At 43.2% G+C, this 20,265-nt stretch overlaps 1 protein-coding gene, 1 long non-coding RNA gene and 1 other non-coding gene across 7 annotated transcripts in view; 1 reads left to right on the top strand and 2 right to left on the bottom strand.

Moving 5' to 3' along the window:
* The window catches only part of LOC128626826 (uncharacterized), a 26,748-nt gene extending 8,860 nt beyond the window's left edge, over nucleotides 1-17,888 (top strand). The window contains exons 2-3 of the long non-coding RNA XR_008390888.1: nucleotides 8,706-9,659; nucleotides 17,335-17,888. This is a non-coding gene — a long non-coding RNA (uncharacterized LOC128626826). The remainder of the gene's footprint in view (nucleotides 1-8,705; nucleotides 9,660-17,334) is intronic.
* The window catches only part of NCAPD2 (non-SMC condensin I complex subunit D2), a 26,883-nt gene extending 6,618 nt beyond the window's left edge, over nucleotides 1-20,265 (bottom strand). For 4 of the 5 annotated variants that reach the window (XM_037160117.2, XM_037160114.2, XM_037160115.2 and 1 more), the window contains exons 1-18: nucleotides 19,982-20,265; nucleotides 19,084-19,233; nucleotides 12,039-12,114; nucleotides 11,703-11,761; nucleotides 11,049-11,230; nucleotides 10,600-10,742; nucleotides 9,365-9,492; nucleotides 9,169-9,292; nucleotides 8,838-8,985; nucleotides 7,392-7,589; nucleotides 6,735-6,869; nucleotides 6,547-6,634; nucleotides 6,277-6,454; nucleotides 4,047-4,171; nucleotides 3,452-3,691; nucleotides 2,955-3,129; nucleotides 2,606-2,690; nucleotides 544-677 (exon numbers count right to left, since the gene is read on the bottom strand). In XM_037160117.2, the coding sequence (XP_037016012.2) occupies nucleotides 544-677; nucleotides 2,606-2,690; nucleotides 2,955-3,129; nucleotides 3,452-3,691; nucleotides 4,047-4,171; nucleotides 6,277-6,454; nucleotides 6,547-6,634; nucleotides 6,735-6,869; nucleotides 7,392-7,589; nucleotides 8,838-8,985; nucleotides 9,169-9,292; nucleotides 9,365-9,492; nucleotides 10,600-10,742; nucleotides 11,049-11,230; nucleotides 11,703-11,761; nucleotides 12,039-12,114; nucleotides 19,084-19,210 (2,345 nt within the window). In that variant the 5' untranslated portion in view covers nucleotides 19,211-19,233; nucleotides 19,982-20,265. The remainder of the gene's footprint in view (nucleotides 1-543; nucleotides 678-2,605; nucleotides 2,691-2,954; nucleotides 3,130-3,451; nucleotides 3,692-4,046; nucleotides 4,172-6,276; nucleotides 6,455-6,546; nucleotides 6,635-6,734; nucleotides 6,870-7,391; nucleotides 7,590-8,837; nucleotides 8,986-9,168; nucleotides 9,293-9,364; nucleotides 9,493-10,599; nucleotides 10,743-11,048; nucleotides 11,231-11,702; nucleotides 11,762-12,038; nucleotides 12,115-19,083; nucleotides 19,234-19,981) is intronic. The other variant, XM_053661525.1, reaches the window with a different exon arrangement.
* On the bottom strand, nucleotides 11,308-11,637 carry LOC119060639 (small nucleolar RNA U85). Its single transcript, XR_005084635.2, has one exon. It is a non-coding gene; the product is annotated as a small nucleolar RNA U85 (small nucleolar RNA).

Genomic DNA, 20,265 nt, shown 5'->3' with positions numbered 1-20,265 from the left:
CAGGGCTTCCAGAGCTTTGGAATGCACCAGACAGGCGCTGACACAGGGACACCCCTTGGAATCCCTCTTTCTCTTTTGCTTCCACTATTTTTTTTCCACAATGGTTACATTATTTATTTTTACCCGCACTGGAGGAATGCTTATTGATTTTTTCCAGTGGGAGGGGAAGGGAGGGGGGGAGAAACAGAAACGTCCATGTGAGAGAGAAACATTGATTCACTGCCTCTCATTGTGTGCCCCAACGGGGACCAAACCTGCAACCCTGGCATGTGCCCTGACTGGGAACCGAACCCGCAAACTTCTGGTCTGTGGGATGATGCTGCAACTAACTGAGCCACAGAGCTCCAGCCCTGTGGGATGGCTAGAGCTTGATTCCACCCTCCAGGCAGGGTGTCCTGGTACTTTCATGTTTCATTCCCCATGTAGATAGCCCGCTCAAACACAGGGCTTGGCTGGGTCTGACTGCTATTACTGAAGGACAGGGAACCTTCTCAGAACCTTCCTTTCCTCTCATCCTACCGCCCGTCTGGGTTTGGGCCTCACCCTGCCATCATTCCCAGAAGCATGACAGAGGAACAGCGCTCCAGAGGAGAGCAGGGGACCTTCTCAGTTGCCCGCTCCCAAAGCAGCTGGGTCACTGCTGGTTTCAATTCATCCTTCTGCACAAATTCACAGAGCTGGAGAAAAAAGAAAAGCAGGCTGAGGCTAAAAATTAACAACTGCCCTGATCCTGGGCCCACTTCTCTCAACAGACTACTGGGAATCTGAAGTAGGTAAGAGATACTCAGGAATGGAAAAGGAAGGAGGCTTAAAATGTAAAGTAGGGTTTGGGGAGCTACTTCCATCTCTGCTGCTGTTCTACTCTCATGCCTTCATAAGTACATTCACTAAGGTCACCTACCGAAACCGAGCTTGCTGAGCTCCATGTGGCGCTACAGTTCTGACCACATTCTGGAGCTTTCTAGTATGTTTCCTTGCGGTTACCACAAACCTAACAGTTCTCAAATGGAAGGCATCGGCCTCCCTTGCCTTTTCATTTAGCCAGTGGTAGATACCAACAGTGTCTTAGTCACATGTGCTTAAAATTTCACTGTTACCCATTTTTCTATGAATCAGTTACTCAGTCCTACCTCTTCTTCCTTTAACACTTGTCTTCCATTAAGTGAAATTCTAAAGTATTTTTTTTTGTCGTTTTTTTTTAAAGATTTTATTTATTTATCTTTAGAGGGGAAGGGAAGGAGAGAGGGAGAGAAACATCAATGTATGGTTGCCTTTCATGCGTCCCCTGCTGGGAATTGGCCTGCAGGGAACCGGCCTGCAACCCCAGTATGTGCCCTGACTGGGAATCGAACCGTGATTGTCTGGTTCGCAGGCCTGCGCTCAATCCACTGAGCTACGCCAGCCAGGGCCATTAAGTGAAATTCTATAGCTCTCACTCCCACCCCCAGAGTCTAGCCCCGTCCCGTCACGGCACACCTAGAGCAGCCTCCAGGGTCGTCCTTCCTGTCCCTAGTCTCTGCTCCTACCAATTTGTACGCTACTGCTGAATCAGTTTCCCAGACACCTACTTTCTCATGCCACACTGTGGCTCATCAGTTAGAAACCTCTCTCCTTTTTCTGCTTTAGGAGCTCGGACCAAAAGGTAGAATATGGGATCTCGTGGTCAGTCACCACCACCAGGCTCTTCTCTTGCCCAGCCCGGAGAAAACTGTGGCTGGCAGCAGTGTTCCTGCTGGTGGAAGCTCGTGGCCAGCACCACCTCCACCTTTGCCTCCATAATCCAAATGCTTCATTCAAGGCAAATTTGCCTAAAATGCTGGTGTCCCTGGATAACAAGGTTAAAGTCCTAGATTCCTGAAAGGCACCCAGGAACATCACAATTTAGTTCCAACTAAATCTGGGAGAATACTCCCTGGTTAATTATCTTTTCCAGATAACAATTTTGAGCCAGACACGAATCTGCCTCTTTCTGTAACACGGGCTGTGCTCCTTCTTGGCGTCCCGTCTGAAATGCTTTCCCTCCTCTCTTGAATTCTCTGAACCCTACTCATCAAGACCTAACTTAAGTCCTCCCACCTTCGGGAAGCCTCCCTTGCCCATTCCACCTTGCACTGCTCTCTCCCCCACCCTGTGCTCACCAGTATAACATACAAAGGTAAGGGTGTGTTTTCTGAGCTCTTCTGTCTGAGTTCGAATCTCAAACTCTGCCACCAACTGTCTGTAACTAGCGGACTTTTTTAACTTCTCTGTGCCTCAGATTTCCCATTATAAAACGTCTATAATAGAGTTATCTACTTCACAGGGTTGTTGTGAGGATTAAACACATTAACATGAAGAAAGTGCTAAGAATGGTGCATATGCAGTGTCATTATATTACTATTGCTATTATAACCATTACCTGGGCCCCTTATTCTGGCACTGAATCATCTATCTCTTGCATTGTTTGATGAGTGTTTTGGTTTTTTTGGCTACCAACTAGACTGCTGGTTTCTTTTAAGATGGAGACTTGGAGATAAATAACCTTACTCTTTGTGAGGCTGAGTAAATTGCTGACCAGAGTAGTCACGAATACTAGTTGAATGAAAAAAGAGAAAGTGACACTTACAATTTCCTGAAGACACTGAATAGTCCCAACTGAGGCATCCACTAGCAGCAAGGAGAGATTCTGAATCAAAACATGGGCCTTGGCTCTGCGGGAAGAGCAGAGACCAGGGGTCATCAGGGGACTGACACAGTGAGGCTGGCAAGCCGGTGGTCAGGGCTATCCCCGCAGGTCAGACGCTGCTTAGGGCGGGTTTTACGGAAAGTTCAGCTCCACACCAGCGCCCTACAGACCTACCGCCTACAGGTTCAGAACTCTAGAAGGATGCCCCCCAAGTCCTTCAGGAGACTAGAAACGTCCTATGAGAAGCTGACCTCAGAAAGGTCAGCAAAGGCAAAAGTCCCCCACATACCTGGCAGAGTCCCCTTTGGGGTTGAGGTAAAGCTGGCGGTAGGCATTAAGCACAGCTTCCCTGACACCATGCTCCTTAGACCAGATGAGAGGCAGCATGCGGCGTACCCCGAGCAGGGCCTGAGGTACCCCGAATTGGAATGCCGTCACAAAGAACTCAATCACCTCCTGTACCACTGAGAGAACAGACACAAATGTCACCTGTCTGCTTGGCAAAACTGCCCCCCCCCCAACTCGAAGACAGAACCTTTCTTGACATAGCAACATGCCAGAGGAGGCATTTCTCATTTTCTCTGAGTCTGTTGCCTCCTATAATGCCCTGTCAGGAAATACTATACACATTGAAACAGGTGAGCTCCATGGGGCTATACAGAGCAAGTGGAAAAAAAGGATTCCTTCCTTTTAAAGGAGCAGCTAGATATCAATAAAATATGGACAAGACTGGTTTCCCAACCCTGAGACCCAGTCCTTACAGAAAGGGACTGTGGCGCACCACACCTGTGCTTGTGTTCTCATACATCATCTTGCTGATGATGCCGATGGCCTCTGTAATCTTCAGCGAAAAGCTATAGGCATCCTGCAGGTACTGCACCAGCATCTCTTGCTTCGCCAGTGCGTCCTTTCCCCCGGACTGCTCAGGCTGCGGCTCACTGGGCTTGTCTTTGCAGCCCACCTGTCCTGGGCCCATGATCTCTGCGGACCCCTGGGGATTCTTCTCCTGTGTGGAAGCTCCTGGACCTGGGAGTGAGACAGTGTTCAGGATGGGGAAATCCAACACTCATAACATCCCTGCATATTTCTTTCCACAAAAAAAGATATAAATTTAGAACCTATTCTAAAATATCCTGGTTGATTTCTCAAGAAAAGACTCCTAAAGTTCTCGGCGGTTTGGAAATACCCTTTCACACCCTGTGACTATCAGTCTTAGGCCCGTGGGCTGCTTCCATTCTGGCCCAGAAGCACTGCCTCCCCCTCTCTGGGCTCTCTTAGCACCAGGCTCCGTTAGCCAGGCCAGGGTCTGGCATAAAGTAAATGGTCCGTAAGGACTAGTTGAAATGTTTTGTTTGTTGACTAAAGAAGGAAAAGTGATTACCTTTGAAGAGAGTTCCTAAGAGATTCAGGAACCTGGTCTCCTCCGCCTCCTCCGGGTCCGTCTGACTGAAGGGTTCTGACTGCCGGAAGTGGCCCAGGGCTTCTCGAGTGAGCACGATGGCTTGCCTAAAAGAACATCAGCCTGTCACCAATTCAGCACCCAGAGAAGTGTCACCACAGCCCTTAAAAAAAACTGTGACGGACATACCAGGGTGTCACGGTGGAGCTCAGGCACTTTTCCTACTTCTGAAGTGACAAGGCTTAACTATAGTTTTCAGAACACTCAAATAAGGCTTTTAAATTAAAAAAAATCACAACCTTATTCCAAACATTTGTTTAAAAACTTTGCCAAGTAAAAGTATGGAAAAACTAAACTTTGAATAACTGGTTAGTTCATGGTATAGTCATACAATGGGACCCAATGTAGTAAAAAAAAAAAAAAAATTCTGAGGCAGTATACATTACTTATATACAAATATCAAAAAACACTGAGATACATAGTTGAGTGAAAACCGCAAGGCGGTAGATCAGTGGGTAAAAACTTCTATCATTTGTGTAAAAAAAGGGGAAAAGAAGAACATGTGTTTGGCTGTTATGTCTCCATGTTATCTCTAGAAGGACACTCAATACACTGTGAACACTGCTTCCCCCTGTGACCAAGTAGCCAGGCACAGGTTCGGAAGGCACTTTTCGAAGCATGTCCTTGTTGAAATTTAAAATTCCACACCATGTGAATTATTAGGTATTGTCTAATTTTTTAAAAAAGTAAATTTCTGCTTAAAAAACCCCCAAAAGCTTATTAAAGCCCTGGCTGGGTAACTCAGTTGTTAGAGCATCATTCCAATATACCAAGTTTGAGAGTTCAATCCTTGGTCACGGCACATACAGGAAGCAACCAATGAATGCATAAATAAATGGAACAACAAATCAGTGTTCTCTCTCTCAAAATCAATGAGAAAATAATAAAAAAAAACTAGTTAAAGTTATTTTTTAAAGTTTTAGCAAACAATGTCAGTTACTAAGACCTTAACCCAGCATCGACTGCTGAGGATTTCTAGAGGATGAGGTGATATCTTTAGCATGAGATGAAACCTTTGAAGTAAGTAAACGATCGTGGCCGAGTTTTAAAATACCTGATGATAGCTCTAAGGGAATTTTTGCCAAGCTGCTCGAGTTTCTGAGTCACAAAAACACTGGGAGAAACCTCTTCTCTAAGATCAGAATTCATACTAGGTTAATTTAAAGATTAAGGTAGCATTGATACTATTTGATACTATTTATTAGCTCACAGAATTTAGAAAAGCCATTATGAATCATATAATCTAATCAACTTAATTCTTTTTAAATTTATTGAGAGGAAAGTGGGGAGAGAAGGAGGGAGGGAGGGGGAGGGAAGGAGGGAGAGACAGACATTGATGTGTTGCTCCACTTATTCATGTATCACTGGTTGATTCTGTATGTGCCCTGACTGGGGATCAAACGCACAGCCATGGTGTATCAGTACAATGCTCAAAACAACTGAGCTCCCTGGCCAGGGCCTAATCAACCTTTTCTTTTACAAATAATGAAACCGAGGCCCAGAATAATTAAGCAATCTACTTAAGATTATACAACTAGAATTATACTAATAGCTTTCTCCTTCAAAGGAGGACTTTTGTCATCTTTAACATAATACAATTTACATTTAGTTGTTTTAATAATTTCTTTAAACATCTGTAGCCCTGACTGGTATGGCTCAGTGGGCTGGGCATCATCCCACAAACTGGAAGGTTGCTGGTTCTATTCCCAGTCAGGGCACATGCCTGGGTTGCAGGCCAGGTCCCCAGTTGGGGGGGGGGTGGGCAGTGGTGTGTGTGTGCAAGAGGCAGCCACACATTGATGTTTCTCTCCCTCTCTTCCCCTCTTTCTAAAAATAAGTAAAAGGACCCATGGACATGGACAACACTGTGGTGAGTGCTGGTGGGAGGGAGAATGTAAGAGGACTAAAAAGTAATGTGAAAAAATACAATAAAGATTAAACAGAATACAAAAATAAAAATCTTGAAAAATTTGTAAAAGTAGAAAAGCATGCTTAATTGTGGACTGTGCCTTTGGCATCAATCTGGCCGGTCAGACGGTTTCTGCAGTGAAAACACCTCCCGTCACCTGGTGGCAGCACAGTCTGTCGTTTCCCGCAGGTTAAACTCTAAGCCTAAACAGGTCGTTCTACAATACCTCATTCTTTCACATACTTGTAATTAGCTTTGGCAAGCAACCGACGGATGCGTCCTTTCACCACTTCAGCGGTCTCTGTAGTAGCAATTTCCTCAGGAATCTCTTCCTCCGGGGGCAGTTTTAGTAGCTGTTGCAAGGTAGACTTCAACTCTGGCAGCATGGCTTCCCACTCCTCCTCTGGGTCCAGCACTGCAGCTGAATGAGAAAGTCTCAGACTCTTTCACTGGAGTTTCTTCTGCAGGGAGACGACTGTCTGGGGTGGGGATTCCTATGCAGTGACTACTCACAAGCAGCTGCAGTTTGCCTCTCAGCCCTCATCTCTTGTAATTTCTGAGTTTCTTTCTGCAGCAGTCCAGCGAAGTCAGCATCACTGAGCTATCAAGGTAAAATGAGTATCAGGGTCACTAAGTCACATTACTCCATCCCAGTTTCCATTTGATTCCTTTTGGTTTTTGGATGGCCCAAGTCTACTTACCTTGCAGGAAAAGGGATTGTTGGCAAGAAAACTGGCCAGCAGCTGGATAGCATTTTTACACACCAGCACCGACTTGTCTGCCAGACGTCCCACTGCTAAGGCCACCACTGCCTGGAAACGTGTCAGGGGGAGAGCCTGTGTAGGACAGAAAGGGAAGCATCAGCTCACAGCCCACATCATCCTTTCTGCTCAAGATGATTTTGAAGTAAACTCCAAAGAAACTTTTCTATGGGACATAAAATAGTTAAAGGAGGCCCTGGCTGGTATAGCTCAGTGGATTGAGCGCAGGCTGCAAACCAAAGGGTTGCCTGTTTGATTCCCAGTCAGGGCACAAGCCTGGGTTGCAGGCCAGGTCCTTAGTGGGGGCCATGTGAGAGGCAACCACACATTGATGTTTCTCTCTCTTTCTCCCTCCCTTCCCCACTCTCCAAAAATAAATAAATAAAACCTTAAAAAAACCAAAAACTGTTAAGGAGTACTCTAGTGGTTAGGATGTAGTATAGTCCTTTGGAAGACGAAGATCATTATTACTGGTAGTAGCAACCTGAATTCTAGGTTGTTTCTTCTTTGGGACTGGTATTTTTGACAATGGATATCTCTTTTCTTCAGCCTGTACTTAGAATGGTACCAATATCTATCACGTAGAAGGCTGTTCACCTTCTGCTGGACGATCCGGGTGAAGAGTTGCAAAACACGGCTCCGCACAAAGGAGTTGACATCATGGCCATGGGCCTGCAGGGTGTCCAAGAACTGGTCTCTGGTGTCTCGGGCTGCTTCCTCCAGCTGATCACCATTCAGAACCTGCAGTACCATCTCTGCCATGGCTGCGAGCACAGCATTGCGCATCATGTAATTCTGAGAGAGAGACGAAATTGGTATAAGCCTCTGCTCTCCAATACTAACTGTCCCTTTCCTAAGTTCTTATGCTGGTCCAGGCACAAAGAAGGGGCAAGGCCTTTGGTTAAGGTTTGTGTCTAAGCTATACTTTTCCTGGTCAACTGCCTAGGTGTTCACCCCCGAGGTCATTGAAAAAAGCTGAATCCCAGAGGGGCCTTTACCCAGAGGAGAATGCAGAGTCAAAATAAATAAGAGCCAAAACCCATTTTGCCTCTAAGGTTCATGCAGGTAATCATGGTGGTAGCTGAATGTGAAATCATACTTATCCACCAATATACATCTGAAAAGCATTAATTACTACCTTTAACCTGAGGTCTCAACACCTTTGATCCATACTAATAAACACCCTCTTCCCTCCCACTCCCCTATTTTACTGACAGAAAAGGAAACACAGAGAAACAGATATCAGTTTCTACAGTGTCAGCAAGTGCATTTACTGCAAGATCTAGTGAAGGGGGCTTGGGGTTTTTCCTAGGCCAAGAGCCAGAGAATGGGGTCTTGGGCAAGAGGTTAAAGTGAATTAGATGAATGAGGTGGATTGTCTTCGTGCTCGATATTCAGGAGTGTCCCGCATCAGTCTGGGATATGGCCAGGCTACCGTTCAGGGGTAGCAGAGAACTGAGAGATGACACAGGTTCATTTCCGAAAGCTTATCGTATGGAGGAAGCTTATTGTACTTAAGTCAGGTGGTAGGAAGAGGCTTCACCCTAAGAAATGGGTGGGACTCAGAATCACAGCAGAATCACCCTCACTGGACTTAAGCTGTGGAATTGTCATCTCCCTTACCAGTCCTGGACAAAACCAATGTAACATTGAAATAGGCTCTTCTGGCTTAGTGGATTGAGCACCAGCTTGCGAAATCAAAAAGTTGCTGGTTTGATCCCCGGTCGGTGAACATGCCTGGGTTATGGACCGGGACCCCAGTTGGGGGCGTGAGAAAGGCGACTGATTAATGTTGTTCTCCCTCTCTTTCTCCTTCCCTTCCCCTCTCTCTTTAAAAATAAAATAAAATATCTTTAAAAAAAAGAAAAAAATAGGCTCTTTATTCAATAAACTTCATCTGTTTCTCTACAGGAAGGAACTGCCACAGTGATAAGTCCAGACAACTTGCCTTCATGTGAAAGCTTCCTTCTTGTTAAGAAAGAGCCTCTCGACAACGGACTTACAACCCCCAGAAAAACTCGGGACCCCCAGGGTGCCACCTACCTCTCCATCAAGATGATCTAACAGAACGCACATGCTGCACATCAGGATGTCTGGGATGCGCTCTGCTAGTTCTGTCAAGAAGGCTGCAAAGCCCTTCGCCCCAGCAGTGTCCCGACTCAGCTCCAAGGGGCACTTCTGTCCAATCTCTCTGTGCAGGGAGAAAACACAGCTGAGCGAGATAATTCAGTTCCCAGCGAGAGAAGGTCAGACTGGTATCTAATAGCTGAAGGAACCCAGAGCTACACAGAGAATATACTGTATTTCCAATCTTTCTTTATCCTCTCCCTGAGAGAAATGAGAAGAATTAGAAACTCAGAAGTGGATGAATTACCTTACAACCTCTCCCACTATGCTCTTCATTCCATAATCAGTCGCCCATAGACTCACAGCCGCCACCAGCACAGGCGCTAGGTGTTCAAAGTGCTGCAGCATCTGGATGATCTTCACAGTGGCACCTGTGGAAGTTCTGAACATGAGACATTATGGGCAAAATGAAAACGTCGGGGCAAAGCGAAGGACTGACTTACTGAGCATATGGTTATAACGTGTCAAGGCTACACCAAGCAGGTGTGTTATGGCTTCCCGGGTAGGACGGTTCTTCTGGTGACTGATGGTGGGGTTCTCCAGAAGGCGGTAACAGCACCCAGTAACCAAACTGAGAAAAGAAGAAAGTGAGATGCTGAAATCAGTTGTCTGGACTCAGTCACTCTGGGTCGCTGCCTCACTCATTCTATTTCTACTGCCCCCAAAGCAACAGTCTTCTAGTTTTCTTCATTTTATCTACCACCTTCTATACCACGTTGTTTTGCTGACCTCAGACAGGTACTTGGGCCTTTAAGGTTACCAACTTTCAACCAGTTATGATCCTGGTACAGAACCTGAATACACGAGTAGGCAAAAGAAGGTTTATAGTCATGAGAATGCAGAACAGAGTTTATTCTTGTTACTTATTAATTATTGTATTATTAATCTTATGAGCAACTGTAAACCTACTTTTGCCCCACCCCTGTATCTAAGAGATAGGACAAAATCATCAATGCCTTCTCATTGTTCTTCTCTTTTTTTAAAAAAGATGTTATTTATTTATTTTCAGAGGGAGGGAGAAAGAAAGGGAGAGGAAACATCAATGTGTGGTTGCCTCTCATGCACCCTCTACTGGGGACCTAGCGCACAACTCAGGCACGTGCCCTGACTGGGCATCGAACCAGTGACCCTTTGGTTCACAGACGAGTGCAATCCACTGAGCCTCACCAGCCAGGGCTCATCATTAAATATACTGGTCAATTCAGTCCTCATCTTAATTGACTTTTCAGCTCCATTTGACATAATCGATCACTCTTTTCTCTTTGAAACATGCTTTGTTTGGCTTGCGGAATGCCGGACTTTCCTTTCAGTTTCTTTGTCTGGTCCCTCCTCATCACCCCACCTTCTTAATGCTGGAGTGCCCCAGAAATTTCTTTATCTTTGGATTTCTGCTCATTTTGTTTGAGTGCTGGCCTGTAAACTGAAAGGTCACCGGTTTGATTCCCAGTCAGGGCACATGCCTGGGTTGTGGGCCAGGTGCCCAGTAGGGGGCATAGGAGAGGCAACAGATGGCTGTATCTCTCGCACATTGCTGTTTCTCTCCCTCTCTCTCTTTCTCCCTTCTCGTCTCTAAAAGTAAATAAATAAAATCTTTAAAAAAAATAATAAAAGGCAAATCTAGCAAAGATTCCTCATTCCTCAAAACTCAATATTACCTGTAGTCATTTTCAATGCCCACCTGACAAATTCCTCTTCAATCATTGAGTGGTTCCACAGGTGACGAATGTCCAGCTGGAGCAGCTGTGTTAAAAGCTGAAGAACTGGTTGCCTCTTCTCTTCCCACTCAAAGCCATGGGCTGACTTGGCCCGAGCTTTCTTGCTCTAAAACCAGATCACATGTACATTTAGGAAAAAATAAGAAAAAAAGGGAGTCAAGATCTGCTAGTCTGAGTGCCTAAACTATTTAATATGGAGACAAGGTAGAAGGTAATACAGAAGTATGACAAATTCCAAAACATAAAGGAACTGCTTGTCATGGAAGGGTATGTTGTGATACTTGTGAACACTTCCTCATAAACCCTAAATAAGAACAGAAAGGAGTCTCAGAATCATTGGATCCCCCTCTTTCCTATCAATTCGCCCACCCTTCCAGGCCCCATGTTAAGTGAGCCAGGCACTCCCACTCACCTTCCCAGCAAGGTCCAGGTCCATGAGACCGGTCTGACTGGTCATGGTCTCAAAGGATTCCAAGAGGCGTATCAGAGCATAGCAGTTCATTTTGAGGACATTTAGGTGGGCGCATCTATCTGCTACACTCAAAGCTGCATCATCCAGGATAGCTGGAAGCTCCTGAGCATGGCGGGATACCACTGCAAGGGGCAGAATCTGGAGTCGGTTTCATTCACTTTCCTCAAAATACCCCGACTTCAAAACACCCTGCACTAGCAGCCATCAGATTACCAAAGATCTGTGTTTCATCTCTCAGTGGCCACAGTACAAGCTAAGTCCTTTGGGACCTCTGACTCTGATTCCATGAGCATGTCCTGTCCCTACTCTCTCACTCCAGTCACCACAATTTCTTCTCGGCAACTGGACAGAATCACCTCTATGAAAGAGAGGTAGTTCAAAAGCAGGAAGAATTTCCTGTTGGTCTGCCCTTACAGTGAACACACACAACTCTGTATTGCCCACCAAGATTACAGACCTTAATAGGTCAAAGGTCCCCAGGCTTAGCCAAACCAACTGAATCACCACAGCCTTGATATCATCATGTGGCTGGTAAAATGTAGTAAACAAACAACAAACACCTTCCATCCCCTACCCCCCGCAGCCCATAAACACCTTTTATCAAGAATTCCAGGGCATCTTCCTTGAGGTCAGGATCTATACTTCGAAAGTGACTATGAGGGAAAGAAAGTGCAGGGGTGAGACAGGAACCTGCAGAGCCCATTCTAACAGATCAGATCCAACTTGAAGAATCTAATGGCTAAAAATGCACGTGAAATTTCTCAAATGAATGAATATGGTGGCAAATTGGTGTAAATGCTCATCAATGAAGATATCAGCACCCAGAACCATTTATCGGTGAACTATAATTTGGAATTTCAGGGCTAAAGTGCAAAGTTAGGTCAAATAGCCACCAGTTCTTTCGAAAGTGGCAGTGGACACTTTACTTACTGTAGAATGCTGTAGATGGTATCAAAGTGCTCCAGCATAGCCAAGGGCCCCTTAGCTCGGAAGGCAGCCTGAAATGCTACAGAGATGAAAGAAAGAAACTGATCAATACAAAGGGGAAAGGCCTTTTTGGTAAATTCTACTCATGGCAGAAAACTGAGTTATTTGCTTTTATGGGTAGAATCACAAAAGAAATAGCTGGTTTCAGTGTAATCTATATAGCACCTTATATTTTGTCCTCTTTTACAATGAAAGCCTTGAGTTTTAGCATATCTCTGAGTTAGGCAAGGCAGATAGTATCATGCCTATTTTATGGGAAAAGAAATTAAGTCTCAGAGTAGTTATATGACTTGTCCAACTTAGAGCAATAGTGAATGCAAACTCGGGATCTTTTATTTTATTTTTAAATTTTGAAATTACAGAAGTGGCAAAACCAGTAGAGTTCCTGTACTTTCCTCCCAGATAATGTTAACATCATAGATAACATAGTACAAAGACCTATTCTAAGTTTAAAAAAATTAATTAATTAATTAATTCAATGCTATTAACTAATCTACAGACTGTACTTGAATTCTGCCAGCTGTTCCACCTGTGCCCCTTTCTGGTTCACAGTCCAGTCTAACGACCACAAAGCATTCAGTTGTCATGTCTCCTCGGTCTCCTCCAATCTTTCTGTCTTTCATGATTCGAAAGTAGTCCACTTTCGAAATGGACTACTAGCCAGTTACTGTATAGAATGTCCCTTAACTTAGGATTGTCTGACATTTCCTAATGGTTAGATTGAGGTTATTCATTTTTGGCAAATTACCATGGAAGGGAGGCTGAGTCTATCAGATGTGTCACACAAAGAAGTATGTGATGTCGATGTCTTATTACTGGTGATGGTCACTTTGATTACTTGACAGTATCTGCCAGGTGTTCCTTCTGTACAGTCACTATTTTACACTTCACAATTAGTAAGTATCTTATGGGGAAATACCTTGAAACTGTGCAAATATCCTTTTGTCCTCACCTTTGCCCACTAATCTAAGCATCTATTAGTGATTCTTACCTGCCACAATTATTACTGTGGTACTTACTATATGGTGACTTTCCTGTCTCCATCTTTCCTTGTACACTTACTAGTGGGAATGCCACTATGAGGATAGCTGTCCTGTTCCCCTCATTTATTTATTCAATTATTTTTTTTAACAGAATGGATTTGTGGATATCTCTTTTATTCTGTCTTAAGCTGCTCCTATTGCTATTTATTTTGTTGCTCAAATCATCCCAAGAACTTGATCACTGGGAACTCCTTCAACTTGGCCTGTCCTAATACACCCCCTTCACTTGTATTATCTTACTTTCTTGGACCACAAGATGTTCCCGCTTATCTTTCCTTTCCCTGACTCTGTCCTGGCACCAACAGTCTCAGCAGAGCCCTGGTTCCTTTTATGGGAGAATGGTGTGTAGAAACCAAGTTCTAGGCACTAGTTAGGTTTATGGCTATTGGAGTATCATTCATTGCTTTCAGGCCCCCTCAGTAAAGTAGGATATAAATGTATGAATACACACACACACACACACACACACACACACACACACACACACACACACCCCTGTATCTACTTTATATATTAAACACATGAGTTCATATTTCATTTATGTATTTGCTTCATCCTAGTATACCCATAAAACAGTTTCAGAATTGCTAACCCACACCCCTATAAAAATAAAATTACTATCTAGCTTGCAATAATTGTGTAAAGTTCTTCTGTATATAGTCAAAATATGCCTTTCAAAGTTACTTAGGTTAGTTCTTTCCTTCTCTACTCCTTCTCTACTCCTTTAGTGTGATTATGCCAAACATTTGCAATACACTTAGGTTTATTTGTTACTACCTATATTTACATTTTGAAAATCTAGCATTTTTTGCTTCTCAAACTCAGTGCTCTTTTCATCCTGATTGTCTACATAAAAACTTTGGCACAGAGGGGAGTAGAGTCTAATGTCTTACAACATGCAAGAGTGGCAAGGAAGTATGGGAGTTGGGATCAATTTTTGAACCAGGTTGTATACCTAACTCTTTCTGTGAGGGAAAGAAGTCCACCAAACTCTCCGGCAAAACCGGTTGGTTTGTCTGGAAAATACAGCTTGAACCTTGTACTCCTTTATCACTTTTGGTGTTGACCTGATACAGTACAGTGTTGTGTTGTATACCTGGTTCTCTGCGATTTTAACAAGATATTTTAAAATTTCCTCCAACTCTAGCCCCAACCAGTATGGCTCAGTTGGTTGAAGCGTCATCCGGTAGACTGAAAGGTTGATTCCTGGTCAGGGCACATACCTGGGTTATAGGTTTTGTCTCCCATTGGGGTGCATATAAGAGGCAACCAATTGATGTTTCTCTCTCTCCCCTCCCCCCCCCCCCCCGCTCTAAAATCAATAACATGTCCTTGGGTGAGGGCTAAAAAAACAATCCCTCCAATCTCAAAATAAATTAAAAAAATAAAATTTCCTCCAATTCCTACTACTCCCTCGCACTATACTTGGACCATGTTCTTTCTTTTGGCTTTTTCTTACCCTTTGCCTCCCTTTCTCTAGTAGATCGATTGCTTTCTACTTTGCCAAAAAGAATGAGACCTAAAGCATGGGATCCCTCATGTTACCTACAAATCACTCTTCTAACATCTTCCCATTCTTCACCTGAGACAAGTGAAAAGAGTTTTTTCTAAAGCTAACCTAACCCGTCTTGGCGACCCAAAGATTTATCTCCTCTCTTTCACCTTTGGTTTTATCCTCTGGGGGGCACTCTGCTCTTGTCCTGCCAATATGCTAAGGTCTCCCTTCTTTAAAACAAAGAAATAAACTCAATGCCTTTTATTTGACCTTATTATTATATCCTTATTAAATTTTGCCTAATCTTTCTGCAATCTAGTTTTTAAGATTTACCAATCCAACAATGATTTTTCTCAAACATTATCAATCACCTAATTTTTAATTTTATTTTATTACAACCAACGATTCTCTTGAACCATATCCCTCTTTACTTCTCTGAAGCATTACCCATTGATCTACTTTAGGGTCATACTCCTTTAGGCTTACATTTGGCCTGAACATTTACTCAGCTTACTAAGTCTCAGTTTCGTCTTCTGTAAATAAATTGAGAGTAGTAAAAGATCACACCTCATAGAGCTTTTCAAAGTTTTTGGTACAGATTTAATGAGATAACACATGTGAAGCAATAAGAACAATACTTAGCACATAAACTAAATCAGTATTATAGGTATGCTCTTTACCACTCTTACAAACCACCATCTGTAATCTGGAAAATACAGAAAAATGGAAAAGAAACAAGTATTGCTAACATTTGGCTAATTTTTTTCATTGTTTTCTATGCACAGTATTTCTACTGTTGAGGTCATCGCACATTCACTCCTGTTATGCTTTTTAAGACTTAATATTGCAGTAAGATTATAAAACACATAAACAATTTTTAATGACCATACAACATTCCACTGAATGTATCTGAATCAACAAACTATTCTGCTATTGTTAGACATTATGATGTTTCTAATTTTTTCCCACTAACACATTTACACCCCTGGCAAATCTGGATTAAGTCCAGCTCACTGCTTACTCCACTCATGTAACCACACAATTAAAAATGGCTTGAAAAAACACACGGCCATGCTGACTATTCTCACTTTAAATTTATGATTTAGTATTTCCTGGTAAGCCTATTAAAAATTCCTAGGCCTATTTACTTTCTTGTAGGCAATTTTCCACCTTTCCTCTGCTCATTACATCAAGACCTTCTTCCCCAAGTCACCCTCAGTTAAAGGCATCACTTCTTATCTCACTGAGAAAATAGAACTGGACAGAAAAAGAACTTCCAGCGGCCCCAAGTTCTGTATTTACCTGCACCACCTGCATCTTTGCTCATACACTGACTTCTCTTTGCCTCTGCAGATAACTTGTCCACGCTCTAACAAGACCATTTCCCCCCCCTCTGCCCCACATCACACACTCTTACCTACTTACTGAAGGATACTGCTTCAACAAGTTTCCTCTCCGTTCTGCATCATCAGCTGTTCCCTCTCTGATCATTTCCATTCATCTTTGCTTATTTTACAAAGCAGAAGAACAAAAATCCCCCCTTGAATTTACTTATCAGCCCATTTCTGATACTCCTTAAAGCAAAACAGACCACCATCTCTAATCTCTCCTCCCATTTCCTCACAAGCCTATTCCATCACTCCCCTGAGAGTTTATATCATGGATGCCAGCAATTGTCACATTGCTAAATCTTAATTTCCAGTTGGTCTCTCCTTTCCTTTTTCAAATACTCTTACTTTAGCTTCATCATTCACTTTCTGTCCCTATGACTGACTGGTCCTTAGTTTCTTCTACTGGATCTTTCTCATCTCTCTAGCCTTTAAATGCTGGACTTGTCTCAGGTCTTACGACTTCAAATTGCTTTTCTTCTTCATCTACATTCACTCCAATCTCATGGCTTTCAATGCCCTATATGTGCTGAATATTACATCTCAAATATCTTTAGCTGGGACCTCTCCCCTGAACTCCGGTCTAAACCTGCTCCTCTAATATCCTCAACTCAGTAACGACAACCCCATTCTTCTAGTAGTTCAAGTCAAAAAGCCCTGTAATCCCAGATTCTTCTTTTTCTAGCCCTATAAATCCAATCTGATCCAACAACAATGGCTCAACTGTTGGCTCAACTTTCAAAATACATTCAGAATCTAACCTTTCACGATCCTCTCCATTGCTATTGCCCCAGGCAAGCTACCTGGGATTACTGTATTAGGCTCTTACAATCTCCTCAACGGAGTAGACAATGATCCTTTTAAAAAGTTAAATTATGTCACTATCATGCTCAACACCCAATGGCTTTCAGACTCACACTGAAACTAAAGTCTTGACCATGACTTGCGAGACTCTGGACCAGTGCTTCTCCAACTTGATGTGTATCTGAGTTACCTGGGGATCTTAAAAAATGAACTTTTAAAAATTTTATTCATTTATTTTTAGAGAGAGGGGAAGGGAAGGAGAAAGATTGGGAGAGAAACATCAGTGTGTGGTTGCCTTTCATGTGTTCCCCACTGGGGACCTGGCCCGAAACCCAGGCATGTGCCCTGACTGGGAATTGAACCGGCAACCCTTTGCTTCACAGGCCCATGCTCAATTCACTGAGCTACACCAGCCAGGGCAAAAATGAACTTTCTGATTCCGTAGTTTTGGGATGTGTCTTCATCCAACATTTCTAATTTGCTCTTAAATTTTGATACTAACGCTGCAGGTCCTGAAGACCACACTTGGAGGACAAAGACTCTGGAATGATCTGCACTACTTCCCACTGGACCCCTAGCTTACTCCACACTCCAACCATATTGGCATTTTCCATCTTAGGGCCTCGGCACTGGCTGCTCTGTCTGCTCGGTATGTCCTTCCCTGAGATCTACATAGGTCGCTCCCTCATTTTTAAGGTCTCTGCTCAAATGTCACCTATCAGCAAGCTTTCTCTGATCATCCAACATAAATTGCCAGAACCTACCTTGATACACTGTACATTTTTCATCTTGTTTTATTTTTCTTGCTGACACTTACAACAACTCCATATTTATTTATTACTTGTTGAAAGCCTTGAGAGCACTTTGTCATCTTGTCTGTTTTGTTTGCTGTTGTGTTGCCAGGGCCTAGAACAGCGCCTGGCACATAGCTTCATCAGCATACACTTGTTGAACAAATTAAATGATTTGATCTTACATATTTATAGAACTTGTATATAGTACTTTAAACACCAAAAGCAATGCAGCTGTTATAAAAAAAACGACTCTTAAACAGAGTGATCATCTATTTAAAAAAATAATGCATTACAATAACTGAAGAACAGTTGGCTCCAAGGTGTGGCATGTGCAATTGGCAGTGTGTCAACCTGTACAGTAAGGAGAGAACAGTCCACCTGTGACACTGTTGGTTGGCCACTGATCAGCTGACCTCCACACTCCACCTTATTCTTTGCTTACCGAATGGTTATGAGTCCAGGTTTAGGGAAGCTCCTAGACAACAATTCTAATCAATGTAGCCAATCGGGGTAATTCTATTTCCCTTACTAGTATCTAGTTAGGGAAATAGCACATGACCCAATTCTGGCTAAATCTGTCGAGAAGCTTCTGGTAAAATTTTTAAAGAAAAAGAACAAGATAGAAAATCCCTTTTCTACCTCTGGACATGAGAGCAAAGAGCTGCCATCTGGCAACCATGATGGGAAGGCTAAGAAGAGACAAGCTGGAGTTAGATTATCAAGCTGCTGTGTTAACTGACCCTTTTTGCTGTAGGAGACTGGTTATTATTTTTATCTTTACATATGAGGAAACTGAAGCACCAAGAGACTAAGTAACTCGTTCAAGGTCAGAGTGGTAGAGCCAGGATTCAAATCCAGGGAGCTTGCCTTCAGAGTCTTCATGTACCTCTCCAAAGCAATGTAACCGACATATGACCACTTCCAATAAGTACAGTGACATTATGGGGTCTTGCTTAATATTAAGAATACATAAATTGCCCTTGCCTATCTATAGGTTTTAATGGGTAACTGCATTGTACATATTTTACAGTGTCGCAGCTGTACATATATATCATGTTTTTTTTCCACTATTGCACACTCTTGGAAACAAGAATTCTAGACTAAAAAAAAAAAAGTGTTATTTGAAACAAGTCAGGAAAGTCCCAGGCACTCTGAGAAAGCTGTCTTCTGTAACTCTTAAATCCACCGGGACTTTATTTCGGCATATGGTAGGAGGTAATAAATAATTTCTCCCCGTGTACACTAAGACTGTTCACTGAATAATAGAGATAAGGTGGTCAGTGAGCACACTCCTCTAGTAATGCATCCTACTATGCAGTGAAGGGAGACAACATTAGGGAACACAAAAGACATGTCCCTTGATCTTGTGGAATTGAGTGGGGTAGTGGAACAGACAGACAATAGAATTTTGTGTGAGATGGCTGTTTTGAAGGGCTTGGCTCAGTGGCAGCTACGGAGTCTTACCTTTAAGCTGTGATGGAAGATTTCTAATGGACAGTACCTCTTGCACAACATACTGATTCACTCCTCCACTTTTCAGCAATTCTTCTGGGGCTAAGGGCAGATGGAACTCATACAGTTGGGAAGACATCCTTCTCCCACTGGCTCACAGGGCTGGAAATCAAACAGAAAATAGGTCACCACCTGTATCTAAGGTTGGTCTTTCTCCTGGTTCTATAATTCCCCCCCACCAACATATAATACTTTTTAGTCTTACATCAAGCTGATAACATTATTTTAGAAGATATGAGATCAACCCTGGAGTAGAATCTAATTTTACTCATGACTCTGCCACTTGGTCATGCCATAGGCCTCATCTGCACAAGGGAGTTACTAGTTTCTGATTACTTTATATTGTTGCTCTGAGAACCTAAGAGCCAAAGGGTATTAAAGTGTGTAAAGAACTGCAAAGTGGCATATTAATGCCTTGTGTTTGCATTATTATTTGTTTTTATGAGCAAAGCTTCTTGTCTCACCTAAGGACAGAACAGTGGCCTGGCAAGAGTGAGCGGGTTTCCTGGCTCCAGAATGGAAAAACATTAACATTTATTGCCTGCTTACTGTGTGCCAGGTTCTGTAAGCTATTTGAATATATCATATCTGATCTATTTCTTCAAATCCCACTCTCAAGGAGTGCATAATACAGCCCAATTTACATATGAGGAAAATGAAGCTAAGAATGGTTAAGCGATTTGCCCAAATTCTGCTGATCAGACTTATTGTTTCTTCCACATCGTACCCCAGGGATATACCCACTAGACACCCCCGCCTCTCCTATACTGTCTAACACCACCTCTTATTACCCCGCACCCTATTTCCACAGTCTTTCAATATCTGCTGTCCGTTAATACATCTTCCTTACCCGAGAGAACCTCACCGAGCCGTTCCTGGGACTCGGGTTGCAGACCAGAAATGAGGAAAAAACAGGGCGTGCGCAATACTCACCAATCAGCGGTGCAGAATTCAAGCGGGGAGAGAAACCGGCCAATCCTTGGCAAAAGGAGGTAAAAACGTGCCCGCGCAACACGCGGGCAAAGCGACAATTGTGAAATTTAAATTTCAACGGCCGAAAAGGGGCCAATCGCGACTTCCGCTGGTGAAACCGGCCAATCACAGAGGACGACCCGGAAAGCCCGGCCGCACCAC

Source organism: Artibeus jamaicensis, unplaced genomic scaffold (genome assembly GCF_021234435.1).
Source record: "Artibeus jamaicensis isolate MK-2021 breed Jamaican fruit bat unplaced genomic scaffold, CSHL_Jam_final contig_233, whole genome shotgun sequence".
Taxonomy (NCBI): Eukaryota; Metazoa; Chordata; class Mammalia; order Chiroptera; family Phyllostomidae; genus Artibeus; species Artibeus jamaicensis.
Note: the sequence above shows the minus strand (reverse complement) of the source record. Positions and strands in the feature narration are given on the sequence as shown.